This window comes from Plasmodium yoelii, assembly GCF_900002385.2.
Source record: "Plasmodium yoelii strain 17X genome assembly, chromosome: 11".
NCBI lineage: Eukaryota > Apicomplexa > Aconoidasida > Haemosporida > Plasmodiidae > Plasmodium > Plasmodium yoelii.
In genome coordinates, this window is record NC_036183.2 from 679,531 (window position 1) to 694,380 (window position 14,850).

The 14,850-nt window shown below is 23.3% G+C and overlaps 6 protein-coding genes across 6 annotated transcripts; 3 read left to right on the top strand and 3 right to left on the bottom strand.

The window, feature by feature from the left end:
- Positions 1 to 236: 236 nt before the first annotated feature.
- On the top strand, positions 237 to 942 carry PY17X_1114300 (mitochondrial import inner membrane translocase subunit TIM16, putative; the record flags this gene model as incomplete). The annotated part of the gene is made up of 2 exons (XM_022956477.1): positions 237 to 320; positions 652 to 942. The coding sequence occupies 2 exons, from the start codon at positions 237 to 239 to the stop codon at positions 940 to 942; spliced, it is 375 nt and encodes a 124-aa protein (XP_022812379.1).
- A 649-nt stretch (positions 943 to 1,591) lies between these two features.
- PY17X_1114400 (DNA photolyase) lies at positions 1,592 to 4,261 on the bottom strand (the record flags this gene model as incomplete). The annotated part of the gene is made up of 2 exons (XM_725657.1): positions 1,592 to 2,345; positions 2,466 to 4,261. The coding sequence occupies 2 exons, from the start codon at positions 4,259 to 4,261 to the stop codon at positions 1,592 to 1,594; spliced, it is 2,550 nt and encodes an 849-aa protein (XP_730750.1).
- A 1,895-nt stretch (positions 4,262 to 6,156) lies between these two features.
- PY17X_1114500 (6-cysteine protein) lies at positions 6,157 to 8,532 on the top strand (the record flags this gene model as incomplete). The annotated part of the gene is made up of 2 exons (XM_725656.1): positions 6,157 to 6,764; positions 6,975 to 8,532. 2 exons carry the CDS (start codon positions 6,157 to 6,159, stop codon positions 8,530 to 8,532), a joined length of 2,166 nt encoding a protein of 721 aa, XP_730749.1.
- Positions 8,533 to 9,068: 536 nt separating this feature from the next.
- Positions 9,069 to 9,692, bottom strand: PY17X_1114600 (uncharacterized protein; the record flags this gene model as incomplete). Its single annotated transcript, XM_725655.1, has 1 exon — positions 9,069 to 9,692. One exon carries the CDS (start codon positions 9,690 to 9,692, stop codon positions 9,069 to 9,071), a length of 624 nt encoding a protein of 207 aa, XP_730748.1.
- Positions 9,693 to 11,247: 1,555 nt separating this feature from the next.
- On the top strand, positions 11,248 to 12,131 carry PY17X_1114700 (conserved protein, unknown function; the record flags this gene model as incomplete). The annotated part of the gene is made up of 2 exons (XM_022956478.1): positions 11,248 to 11,850; positions 11,988 to 12,131. 2 exons carry the CDS (start codon positions 11,248 to 11,250, stop codon positions 12,129 to 12,131), a joined length of 747 nt encoding a protein of 248 aa, XP_022812380.1.
- Positions 12,132 to 12,190: 59 nt separating this feature from the next.
- PY17X_1114800 (tubulin--tyrosine ligase, putative) lies at positions 12,191 to 14,237 on the bottom strand (the record flags this gene model as incomplete). The annotated part of the gene is made up of 5 exons (XM_022956480.1): positions 12,191 to 12,282; positions 12,411 to 13,431; positions 13,702 to 13,813; positions 13,965 to 14,042; positions 14,200 to 14,237. 5 exons carry the CDS (start codon positions 14,235 to 14,237, stop codon positions 12,191 to 12,193), a joined length of 1,341 nt encoding a protein of 446 aa, XP_022812381.1.
- Positions 14,238 to 14,850: the final 613 nt, after the last annotated feature.

Below are 14,850 nucleotides of genomic sequence, written 5' to 3' on the forward strand. Positions count from 1 at the left end.
AATAATTCATAACAAATAATAAATTTATATAATATATGTAATTTATAAAAATTGTTATCACATTTTACTATCATATTTTTTTACCATATTTTCTCCTTTTAATTAAAATAATGGCAACATGTAAATTATATGTGTCACTTGGTATTATTATTTTTTATATTAACTTTTTTTAAAGACCAAAATAAAATCCTCTTTTTTTATTTAGAGTTTTTTTTTAATAATTAAGAAAATTAAAAATGTTACCATTTAAGCCGCTAAGTCAGTTTATTTTTCAATTTGTTTTTATAACTTCTACTGCTTTGGGGAAAGCCTTTATACAGGTAATAAAATATACAAATATTTATGTTGCTATTATAAATAGCCACATATATATATATATTTACTACATATAAATATATTCTATATTAAAAAAATATCAACTATATGTTTGTATTTTTAATAACCATTATTTAATTTCCTACATATTTTGTTTTTTTTTTTTCCCTATTATATAAATATTTAAATTATATATACATAGCAATGGTAGTTATTATTATATATATATATATACTATGACTTAAAAAAATATATACATATATACATGCATAACATTTTATAGTTTGCCTATTCATATATTTCCCCCTTTTACATAATTATCATAATTCAATACAGGCATATAAAGAAATTATAAAAAACAAGAATAATACAAATTTAATAAAAGAGAAATATAATTCATATATGAATGTTGAAGAGGCTTTAAACATTTTAAATTTAGACAGAAATAAAATATATAAAAAATTAACAAAAGAAGAATTAATGTCACTAAAAGAGGAAATAAATAATAGACATATCGTTTTAAATAAACTTAACGCAAAATCTGGGACATATAATGGATCTGCTTATATACAAAAAAAGGCAGAAGTAGCAAAAAATATTTTGTTTCAACATTTAAAAATAGATTAAAATAAATCATATAATACTTAGTAATTCATAATATTTTATTTCCTTATCTTCTTCTTATTTTTTTTTTTTTTTTTGTCATCACACAATTTGCACACATATTATTTATGCCTAGATATCATGTTATTTTCAAAATTTACAAGCGAATTGAAGTATGTATATTATTACCAAATATGCATTTATATTTTTCAAATCCCATTAAATTATTTGTATTGTGTAACCACTATCCATTAATAGTTAACCCGCAAATATTCACATGAGCAAAGCAGCCACCTTCATATTGGTATTTACCAACTAAGCCACATGTGTGCATGTACATGTTTGTTAAATAGTTATTTCACTGAAATAACGCAAGCATAATGAAATGGATAGTCAAATTTGTAAATTATCAAATGTTATACATTCTATTTTACTTCGTTCATTTTGCTACTTATTTTATTATATTTTTTGGTATTCTGTGACAACTTATCAGTATATATATATATACATATATATAGATTGATTCTAATCAAATCATTATGTTTATGTTAAATTTTTTTTGACATATTTATACTTTTTTTTTTTTTTTTTAATTCAAATATTATGAGAAAATTGTAACATTTAAAAGCGTCAACTATTTTTTCATTCTAACTTTGCACCATTTAACTTCGTATCATTTTAACTTCGTGCCACTTTTCGCTTCCGTATCGTTCCCTCCCGACATGGAGGCCTTTTTCTTCTGAACCTTTTCATTTTTATTTTCCTGGATAGGCATCAGCTCGCTATTTTTTCTTTTTTTTATATAACTTGAAAAAGTCATAGTCGGAATTTTCTGAACAATTAAGGCATTTTCTTTCCCTTTGGGGTATTTTGACATATATAAGTTTATGTCAAAATTACGCTTACAACTATTATAATCCATGTATCGAATTTTCCCAAAAACACTTCTTTCATTCCAACTTTGATCATGAACACCCATAATAGATGACATGATGGAAACATATGCATTAGCTGTTTTTCCATCAATAGAAAATTCATTGGTTAATTTAATTGCGCATTTTAATGCTGTTCTAGAATTTTCTGACCAGTTCAGAATTTTTTTTGCCCAATACATTCTTAAAAATTCGTGAATTGTACCTTCATTTATTAATTGTAATTGGCAACAATTCCAAATGTCATTATGTGTCCTAGCATTTCGAAAATCTTCGTAATCATATAAATGATTTCTTTTGTCTAATTCGTGTTTTTTTAAACTCTCTTTTGCCCAATCTTTGGCCCCGTTAAAATTATCATAATTTTTATTATAGAAACAAAAATTGTCTGCCAATTCTTTCTTTATTAATAAATCGTCGTTAAAATATTCTTTTCCACTTGAGGCATGAATAGAAGGAAATTGCAGGGCATATTTGTTAACTTCGAGTATGCACCTGAAAAAATAAAAATTATCAATGTTATAAAAATGATCAATGTTATAAAAATGATCAATGTTATAAAAATGATCAAAATTAGCAATGCTATTATAAAAGAATTGCGTTTAAACAATATACCTTTGTGATGATATAATTCCCAAATTGATGTACGGAATAAGGAGATTAATCGTATCGTAATTGGGGTCATTTCTTTTTACACTATATTTGTCTAATTTATTTTTGCAAAAATCTTCCAAAATTTCTCTGGCTTTTTTTTCTGTACACACAAAATTTGACAGAACTGAGCAAGAATTATTAACTGTTAATTTTTTATATAAACTTACAATATCAAATGGTTCTGGATATTTTATAATTTGGTCAAAACGCTCTAATTTTATATATTCTATTAAAAATGAAGATAAGTGAGTTTGGATTTTTGGCTTTATAGTTCGAATTGAGGATTCTTCCATTTTTGATGTTATCCATAATGGTATTATATTATGTGAATCGACTTGTAAAATTTTTATTTTTTTTTTATTTGACATTTGTACAAGATTTTCAACAAATTGTTTTTGATATCCTAATGAATGAAAATCACAGACAACTGTTTTTATTTCATGGATTCTTAAAAATTCCATAAATTCGTCTATCATAAATATTGGAATAACATAAAATGGGATGTTTAATTTTTTAAATTCTTCTTCTAAATTTTTTAAAACTTTTAATTTTATATTTATATATCTTTCAGTAAATTTTTCTTTTCTATTAATATATGTACATGCTAATAAATTACATTTGTTTTTTTTTGCCATATCATATGCATATATAATAGACCAATTATCAGCTATTCTGAAATCACGAGTTAATAATAATAGTACATTTTTTTTAATACTATTTTCATTTCCATTTATGTTTCCATCATTATATTGTACTGAACTATTCAAACTACAACTCCCCATATCTTTTCTATTATAATATGTATTTAAACATCTAACACGTTTTTCTAATATTTTTAGTTTCTTTTCATTTGATACATCATATGGATTCTTTTTATTTTTTATCTCATTATTATTTATTTTATTATCTTTACTTATTAATTCACTACCTAATATACCAGAAGACTTAATTTTATTATTTTTATGTAATATTGCACCAGTTTTTTTTTCGATTTTAGCATGTTTTATCCCATTTCTCATTTTATCATCATATCCCTTTCTACATTCCGTATCGGTTTGTTTGTTTATGTTTCTCATATTTAAATTTATACGATTGGGTTTGTTATTTATAGGATTATGCTTACTATTTGCACGATTATCCTTTGTATTTATGTATCCACATTTGCTATTCATATGTTCTTGTTTACTATCTGTGTGGCTATCTTTCACATTTGTATCGCCATGTTTGTTACTCATATATTCATGGTTGCTACCTTTTGAATCTATACAATCGATTTTGTGTTCTTTTTTATCAATTGGGTATTCATTTTTCTCATTTGATGTATCTCCTTTGGAGGGAAGATGTTGCATTTTCGTACTAACGAAATCACTACTATTGTTAGTAGGGATACGATTTCCTCGCCTTTCATTTTGCATGGCGTCCATTTTAATATTGGTATCTTTATTTGTTAGTTTGGAAATTTTCGCAGAATTATTATTATTATTATTACTATTATCGTTTTTTACATCGCCATATGTGCTAATATTGAGTATTAGGCTACTTGGTTGTTCCCTTAATGAAGTATTTGGTTTTATTTTTTTTTGAATTTCTTCGTTAAATTTTTCATTTTTTAATGTGTCAATATTTGTTATTTCTTTATTCATTTGAATGTAATTTTCCCTAGGTAAGGAGCCAGCATCCTCTGTAATTTTATTCACACTATCTTTCATAAACATTTCGTTACCATGTTTACCAACATTTGGTTTTATTTCGTTCATTTTAATATTTTATTTTTTTAAAAAATAGAGAATGAAAAAAAAAACATATATTTATATATATGTATACAAATGAGTGAATTAAAGGAATACCAAATTATTACAAGTGGTGTGTGTTTATTTAAGTAATATTTCACATAGCTTTACATAAATAAACATAAACACATAAATAAATATATATTCATATATAATTTTATATAACTAAAAAAATGAGTTTAACAATGAAATCGTTTTTTTTTTTTTTTTTAAAGCAAAACGATATAATCATTATTCAAAAATATTTTTTATATACAAAAACACACAATATAAGTTGCACTGTAAATATATTTATTATTTTTTTACCATACTATTATAATAAGGCGCGTGAAGACATTTTATTTACACCCAATATATATGCAAATAGTTAAAAAATAAAAAAAGAGAAAAGTAAAAAAATAAATAAAATAAATAAAATATAAAATTAATCAACCACATAATACAAATTAATTCCTTAACATATTATACTTATTAAAAAAAAATGTGTATATTGAAAGAAAAAAAAGAAGAAATATTATGACTTGTTCAGACAATTTTTTTTTTTTTTTTAGTTAGTCATACATTTTTATTCCATTTCAAGTTTGACACATATTTATATTTTTTTTTTGTAATTCTTTAAAAAAAATTATTTAAACCTTAGACACCATAAAATTTAAGATCTACGAAATATGAAAAGTTTTGTAATATGGAGGATGTTTCGGTATATTTAACTGTTAAAAGGATAAACAACTATATTTTTCCCTTATTCGCAATATAATTTTTTTTGAAATCTAGCCATTATTGTATATATATAAGTTATGAACTATTGAAAACAAAAATGGAAACTCGCTTATAAACAAAAAAAAATAAAAGGAAAGTCCAAATATTATTCATAAGGTTTGCCATTTGGCATAAATGGATATTTTAAGGGTAATTTGTGATAAGGAGGTTTAGCGAAAATGTGCGAACAAATGGAAATAGGAAAATACAGGGATAGCTAGCTATTTTCTATTATCATTGCATTATTATTATCCCCAAGTTTTATTAGCGACATTGTTTTATTCACTTATTATTGTTATCACAAATCGCAATGTTTTATTACTATTACTAGTACTACTACTATTACTACTACTATTATTTTATGTATTGACATTTTATTTATCATCTATTTTGATCGATAAAACACATACATGCGCAAAAAATTGTTTTTATGCAATGACTGCACTATCTATGTACACATTGCAAAGTCAGGTGATTAATGTATATAAAAAAACTTCTTTAAAATTGCAACGTTCAATTTAAAAAAAATAAAGTATAAATAAATTAATGCCCAAGTGTGTGCAATGTAATTACATGCTTATATAAATAATAATAATTTTTTCAGTCATTATCAGCCTGTATATAGGAAAAAAAAAAAAAAAACAGGTACATTTTCCCGTCTTTGTAAATGTATGTATATACATGATCTGACGAACAAATACATGGGAATATATGTATAGAGTTTTTTTTTTTTATTGTCCTATTTAATAAATTAATAATAATTGAAAAAAATATTATTGTTTATTTTTTTTAAAAGCATTACAACGTAGTTTTTTTATGGAATATAGCTAGTCAAAAAAATATATAGGTATGTAACTACCTAAAATGTGTAGGAAAAAAAACACATAAATATGTTTGTGCATTTCTATTTTAAGAATTTTGTGTTTAAATAATTTAATTTTTTTTACGCAACTTAATGTTTTTTTTTGATGCAAGTAAATAAGGATAGGAAAAAAAACTTGGGTATGAACAAAGTCGAGAAAAAACTATAATAATATTGGATAAAATAATATAACACAAAAATACACATATTATAGACACAGAAATTGGAAATTTTTAATAGAATGTTTCGGTTATCGATTTTTGGGCCTCTTTTTCTTTGGAGTATATTTTTAATTATAAAAACAAACTGTTTTTATTTTAAAGTAGATAGTGAACTAATATCAAAAGATTCGAATATTCGTAAATGTTATAAAGAACACTATTTAAATTTCCAAGGACAAATAGTCCAAGTATGTAATGACAAAATAGTTACAAACACTTCAATAAGTAACAATATTTATATATCTGCATATAATACAGAAAATAAATGGGAAGAAAAATTAAAATTATTTAATGATCATACAAAAAGAAAAATTGAATATTTTTATAGTTTTATAAATAATGAAAACTTAGTAATAGTATACTGTTTTAGTAAATCATTGAACTATTCACCATATGAATGTCACAATGCAATTTCTACAGATTTAATAACATTTACAACTCAAAAAATTAACATCGATTTTAAGTCAATAGATCCATTAAGTTTACAAGATTATTCAATAAGCGAATTAGATATATTTGAAAAAAAATATATCCTTATATGTGGTCTAGATACACAAAGAACACAATACGGAGAATATAACAAATTTATTTTATGTAATGCCAGTTCTGATGGTGGAATTAATTGGACGTAAGTGAAATCTTTAAATCGATTTTATGCTAGTATGATTTTTTGCTTACCGTTTTTTTGGTTAACATTTTTTTGGTTAACATTTTTTTGGTTAACATTTTTTTGCTATAGTGCTTTATTTTATTGTCTATATTGGACATATTTTTTGATTCATTTAATTCGTTTAATTCGTTTAATTCGTTTAATTCGTTTAATCATTTTTTATTGTAGGGAAAAATTCACCTTCTTCGTAACAGGAGTTGATCCCAAGTTAAAATACACAAAACTAGTTCCTAAGATCAATGGAAATGAAATAGGATTTCTATATTACTCTGAAATAGAGAGTTTAAATAGATACTTAAAATGTAAATATAAAGACGGATATGATTATGAATGTTATTTGGTAGGGTTGGCACGACTTGAAAGTTATATGTGGGACATTTCAAAAATCAGAGGATATTATATATCAATAATTTCTAATAATAAACAACCACCACATTATATATATTATATGCATACTAATATATATACAATCCCATTAGAAGCCCCTACAAGTACGGATGTAGATTATCAAAAAGGAAACTTATTTCCTTTAGATAGCTATAGATTAATATATAATTATGTTGCTGGAAAGAATAGCTATACATATATATTAAAACATACTGGTGCCGTTAAATATTGTGCACTATTATATATAAAAAGAGAGCACATGAATCCCGGATTTGTTAAACATGGAAATAAATATATATGTACAATTTTATATGATGATTTAATTGTTGATGGTGATGATAGATATTTTACTTTAGGAGTTTATAATGGTGCTAAACATGATATAAGAAAATGTTTCCATGTTAAATATAATAAAGATTCAGAACCCGTTAATATAATACATAAAATAGAATCAATATATGAATATAACAATTATAGATTATATACATTATATATAAAAAAAGATTTAGAAAGATATTTTATTTTTGATATAACATTAGAATGTTATTTAGGTGAAGATTTTTTCTTAAGATTAAAATTATATTTTAAAAATAATTATGTATTACAAACTTCAGATTTAAATAAAAATCAAAATTCTATAAATCTATATAATAATAATATAATCTACTTTACCCTACCAAGCCCAGAATATGAAAAAACGTTGATGCCACAATTAAAATTTCCTCAATATACTAGATATGTTAAACTTCCTGATAAAAATTATATATTTCAATTACCGTCTTATATTAAAAACGAAGTCACGTTACAACTTCCTTTTGTCAATAAAAATAATATGAACAATCAGGTGATAAAAAATGTCGTGATCAATCCAAGTAGCGAAAATACACAAAATAATAAAAATATTGTTGGACTCGATTTTTCTAATGCTAATATATGCGACTATGCTAATATAAATCCTAATTGTGACAACATTGTAATAAATGAAAATAAAATAAATGTTACTATTGATACAAAAACTAATCAAGATATACAGCTAGCTATTATATGTCCTATAACTAAAAAAAATAAAAATACATGTTTTAATGATATTTATTTTAATAAGAAAAAAAAATTTATTCGAGATCACCTAAAAGATCAACAAGGATTATTAACCATATATCCAAAAATGTACATACATGGATTAGTAAATGATAATACCCCATATGAAGAATCCTTATTGACTATACCTAAAACTTATATTCAAAAATTTAATGAAAAAAAAAACAATTATAATAACACCTTTATTTGTAAGTGCCACTCAAATGACATCCTATACGAAATTACCTACACATTCGTTTAACTTTTTTACATTCCCTTTTCGACGTTTATTATTGCACACACATACATATTTTTTACTACTCTACACACATTTTAATCATAATTTCATGAAGAAAATAGGGTGTTAATTTTTTTTTTGTTATTTTTTTTTTAAATCATTTTAGACTATTAAAAAATGTGCATTTTTATTTGGTATAAACGAATTTAGTGAGAAACTTGAAACTTTCTTTTGCGAAATAAATTATGGTTATACACACATCCGATATATGCATTTTTTTACTATCCTAAATAATCATTTTTCGTATTAATGAAAAATAAAATTTATTATTTTTTTTGCAAAATTGTATACCAAAATAGCTAGCTACGAAAATGGCTAGTTAGCTATAAAAAATACCAAAATGTGGCGTTAAAAAATATCAAAATGGGGAGTTAAAAAATACCAAAATGGGGAGTTAAAAAATACCAAAATGTAGAATTAAAAAAATAAAATATAACGAAAGTTAAAGGATAAAAACATATATCATACATATACTTATTTATACGTATGCACATTTTTTTTTAACACGAACACAATGAACTTTGATCTCTGTCGTCTGAAGACAGATTGACCTTAGTTTGATTATTATTGACTGAGTTAATATTTTTTTTTTTTTTTTTTTTAATAAGTTCTTGAGTTATCATAGTAAAAGCAAGTTCAACATTCAATGAATCTTTAGCTGATGTTTCAATAAATGGTATGTTTAATTCTTTTGCTTTACTTTCCCCTTCAGCTGTTGGAACTTCTATTTCATCTTTACAATCAAATTTATTACCTACTAACAATTTACAAGTATCATCATTTGTGTATTTATTTATTTCAGCCATCCAATCATTAATATGCAAAAATGAATTTCTATCTGTTGTATCATAAATTATTATTATTCCATCAGCTCCTCTATAATATGCTGAAGTTATAGTTCGAAATCTTTCTTGTCCAGCTGTATCCCATATTTGCAATTTTACAACTTTATCATCAACTTTTAAAGTCCTAAAACGAAAATCAACCCCTATAGTGGTTATATAACTTTCTGTAAAATGATCATCAGAAAATCTTAACAATATACATGACTTTCCTACTCCACTATCACCAATTAATATTATTTTATATAAATAATCATAATCTCTTGATCTGTTTTCATTCATTTTATTTGTTCTCTTTAGAAATACAAGTCTTACAAAACCAATTACTTATCTTGAGTATTATATATGCACATATATAATGTGTGTGTGTGTTTTTTTTTTTTTTTTTTTTTTTTTTTTTTAGGTATATCTCTTAAAATAGCTAGCTAAAAAAAATATATTTAATCATTTGCACACACGAATATATAATACTTTAAAAGGGAAGAACAGGGTTATTTGATGAAAAAAAAATATATATATCAAAAATGTGGTATATATACAAACAGTTTTAACTATAAAAAATTAATATATAAGGTCAAGTATATATAATAACCTTATTGTAATAATGAGTAACATATTAAGAAAATAAAAATAGATAAATATATATACATAAAAAAAATAAATTTATCATTTAGTACAAATTATTAAACACATTGTTTAAAATATGGATTATACGCATATGAAAACGATTATATGTACATGTATGTATGTATATATATATATATATATATATGTGAGACCGTGTTCCACACTTGTAATCTATTCCCTGTTATTATTACCTTTCCCTTTATATATTAAATAAAAATATATTAATATAAAAACAAAATTTTTAGTACTTGTACATCATTCTTAATTATATCCATAAGTGTTAGCCCACTCATTTTAATATCTTGAATAAAATTCTTTCAATATTCATATAATATATACACCTCTACAATTAGAGATATTTCAAAGTTTTTTGGGTATACGGTTATAACTTATATAATGGTAAAAAATGATAAAATATAAAATGATAAAATATAAAATAATGATAAAATCGCAATGAAAATATTCAAGGTAACAATATTGTTACTGTTATTTTTTAGGTAATAACTTTCATCATATGCGGTATATTAAATAAAATTAAATTAATAGTGCCATATATTTTATACTTTTTATTTTTTAAGGATACTAGGACTATACCAATATAGTTGGTAATTTTGAATAGGTGAAACAATGTAATCAAAATTATTTATTCAAATGAATATTCGTACATATTGTTGCTAACATATACGATTATAATATTGTCGTATTTTTTTTCTTTTTTTTTTTCAAATTTTGAAATAAATTGACATTCCATTTGTACATATAATAAATATATACGAGATAAACAATTAACTGTTATCTTTTCTTTATTCTACACTTTTAATTTACTTTTTTTAATAATTTATAAAAAAAAATATTCATAGTGAGTAACACACTACTCTTTACTCATTTTGAAAAGGCATAAAAATAAAGCTCGATTTTATTACAAAATTTGAAACATTATTTCAAATATACATATTCCTTTATTATTTCACATTTTATTTATTTCAATATTATCCATAAAATTCACACTTATTTGTAAAATGCATAACTCATGTTTGGACATTATAAATAGTACAATACAACCGTATATATTATAAAAATAAAATTATAATAAAATAAATATAGATATGGAACTAATGTGAGAATACAGTTATAAGACTAGAGATAGTGCAAAAGATATTATTTTCTCCTTTTTCATATAATAGAAACTTATATAAGGAATAAGCACAAAATGGATAGAGACGATGTTATTTTAAACGAACAAATAAAATATGATCATTTTAATAGATCAATTGAAGAAGAGTATAAAAAGAAATTTTTACAAAATAATAATGTAGACGAATATTTTGATGATACTACATTTGTAGCATCAAATAATAAATCAGAAAATAAAAATACACAAATAAAAGAAAAAAGTAAAAAAGAAAAATTATTTTTATACAAAATTATATCCCCTGTAATAGATTTAGGAAAACATTTTTATTCATCATTAACATTAATATATGAACCCAAGTTATATCACCTTTCTCTTTTTTTAACGTTGTTATGGGGTTATAAAAATATTAAATATATAAATAAATTATTAGTCCATAAATATAATGATATACATTATCAAATAACTCGACCTGATTCTTTAAATAGTCGACACAAAGCTTTTAAAGTTTTAGCAATAGGCGGATCAATCATACCATGTTCAGTTATTGCACTTTCAATATATGACATGAAAAAAGAAAAAAATAATTCAATGTTCATAAAAAATATAGAATCAACATTTTCTCAACGGGATACTAATCCGCTCATGCCATACACAGTCAAAAGGAATTTCTCCAAAAAGGTTTCCATATTTATGTTTGTCATTTATGTTTGTCATTTATGTTTGTCATTTATGTTTGTTATTTATATTTGTTATTTTTATATGTATCATTGCTCCACTTTTCCATTCCTCCACTTTGCCATTTTTTCACACTGTAGGTTCAATGCTTAAAGGAAAGGCTCCTATTTTTTGCTAAAGATTTAGCGGAAAATAATAATTTTAAAAAGTTGTCAAAAGAATACCATACTAATATTAACAAGCGACTAAACAGCCACTATTTTAAAAAAGACAAAATGAGTTAAAAAATTATTTCCCTATTCAATGACACATATCATCCCATTTTTTTTTTTTGTACTTATTTTTATTTATTTGTCGAAATATTCTTTTCATTTAAATTTTGTTTTATACTTTTTGCCATTTGTTTTAAATGCTCATTTCCTGATAAATTTGCCCCTAAAAAATTATGTACAAAATTAAAAAAAAAAAAAAAAAATGAATGCATATATATACACATACTATTTATCATATACAATTTTATAAAATAACTTTTTTTTTTTTTTTTTTGTAATAATAAAACAAACCAAGATAGGAATGAAAATTATAAGGATTCAGATTATTGATAGGTTCGCCATTTCTATAAATACAATCAAAATCTCCAATTCGGTCCATTTGTGGTATATTATATTTTTCAATATTTATCAAAGTCATTAATTCATCTAAGATATTAAATTTTAAATCATAATCCTCTTTAGTATTCGAAGAAAAAGATGGAGAAGAATTTACTTCAATTAACCATGGTTTTAAATTATTATCAATAAGTATATCAAATCCATATAATTCAAAACAATGTTTATCATTTATTATAATTTTATGAACAGCTAAAAATGATTGTATTATACAATTTTCTATATTTTGTATTAATTCCATTATCTTATCATATCCATATCTATTAATCATATATATAAATAATTCTCTTATGAACCATTTCCCCCCTACAGTATTATCATATCCTTCTGCATTTTTTTGTATTGCTACATTTGTTAAATGCATTGTTATATCATTTATATTATTTTTTTCATTTTTAAAATATCTATGAGAAAATCGAGCAAACCCGCTCCTATGTATATAAATAGTTAGTGGATAATATGACAAAATTAACACATATAAACGTATATCAAATTTTTTCCCTCCAATTAATAGAGGATTAGGAATATATTCTTGTGCAACATATAGTTCAAGTTTATCACGTTCGATTTCTTTTCCTTTGTCTTTATCTCGATCTTTTATCCTCTCCTTATCTTTTTCATTTTCTCGGTTCTTATCTTCAATGATCCTATTTTTAGCACCATTACTCCAATCTTTTATTTGTGAAATTTTATCAAAAAGAAAAATTCCTTTTCCTTGTGATTTTCCAATCGGTTTCATGATCCATATTCGATTGCTTTTTTTTTTATATTCTTCTAAAAATATTTTATATTCGAGCGGTAAAACAAATGTAAGTGGCGTTATATCAAGTTTTTTCAATTCTTCACTATTTTGCGTTTTTCCATACAACTTTTTTAGTCTTTTTATATTCTTGGCTAGTAGGTCTTTACGAGTCAGCTAAAGAAATATGGCCGAAATGAGCGAAATGAGCGAAATATGACCGGAATATATCCATGGTATATATATATATCTCATTCGACTCACAATGCACACATACACACTAGTATATAATTAAACCTATGCTTGGAAATAACCAAAAATGATAAAAATACAGATAACATTTATGCACACACACACACAATTTTTACAGTGCTTTAAAAATAAATTTAGTAAAGGAAAAAAAATTATTTCTATTTTCCCATTTATTAATTTATCCATTTTACTCACTTCATAATAATTTCTAAAATGGTTCACATATTGATCATTTTTAAGGGAAAGAGTGTCATATACTTCATTTATCCAATCCTTTTCAGACCAACATAAATTCCATTCCGTTTCACTTGTAATGAAAAAAAAATATATATGTTTTATTTTTCCTATTTTTTAGTTATATTTTCACATATAAAAACAATTGTTTAATACATTCTCTGGCAATATTAAAATAACACAAAAATAGACAAAAAAAATTTAATGAACGTAATATATAATACTGTGTGGTGAGCTCCCATTCCCTGTGCAAAAACACATCATAAATTGTGTTACGAAAATCCGTTCTAAATTTTATAACCCTGATGAAAAATTAAACGACATTGATCATGTATTTTTAGAAAATACTGAAAAAGACAATTTTAAGGTAGCTTGCACATAGGACAAATAAAATGAGAAAAAATAATCAAACAAAGAAATGCAAAAATTTGATATACAAAACTTGAATGAAATGAATACTTATTTGAAGGAAACAGCTCTCTAAAATATATAGACATTTTTTTTAGCTAGCTATATTGATAAGTTAAAAAAAATAGCTAAAAAATAGCTAAAAAATGGCTAAAAAATAGCTAAAAAAATAGATAAAAAAATAGATAAAAAAAATAGTTAAAAAGAAAAGTGGCTACAGCTAGCTCAAAACATTACGCGTAAATATAATATTTGTGTGGTGATTCAAAAAAAAAAAAAAAATGCAAATAAGTTAATAGCTTGTTATATATACAAATTTAATTGTATGTATATCAAATTTTTAAGAGGTTAATTTTTCTCATTTGTTTATATCAACAAAAATAAAATATTTCAAAATATTTTTCCCAAGGTAAAAAAAAAAGACATTGAAAAAGAAGCAAATCTACGAAAAAATAATAATATATTAACATTGTATTGAACTTTGTCAAAAAAATAATATATATAACATTGTAATAAAAATTATCAAAAATAAAATCATAATTTTTGTAATCAACTATATTCACATGTGTGTGCAAGGAGATATATTTCTCCTCTTTCTATAAAAAGTTTTAATATGGTACATTTATACACTTGTATAAAATTAATTAATTTTTTTTGAGAAAATAAAAAGATAATAAATATTATGTGCACAAAAGGATATGT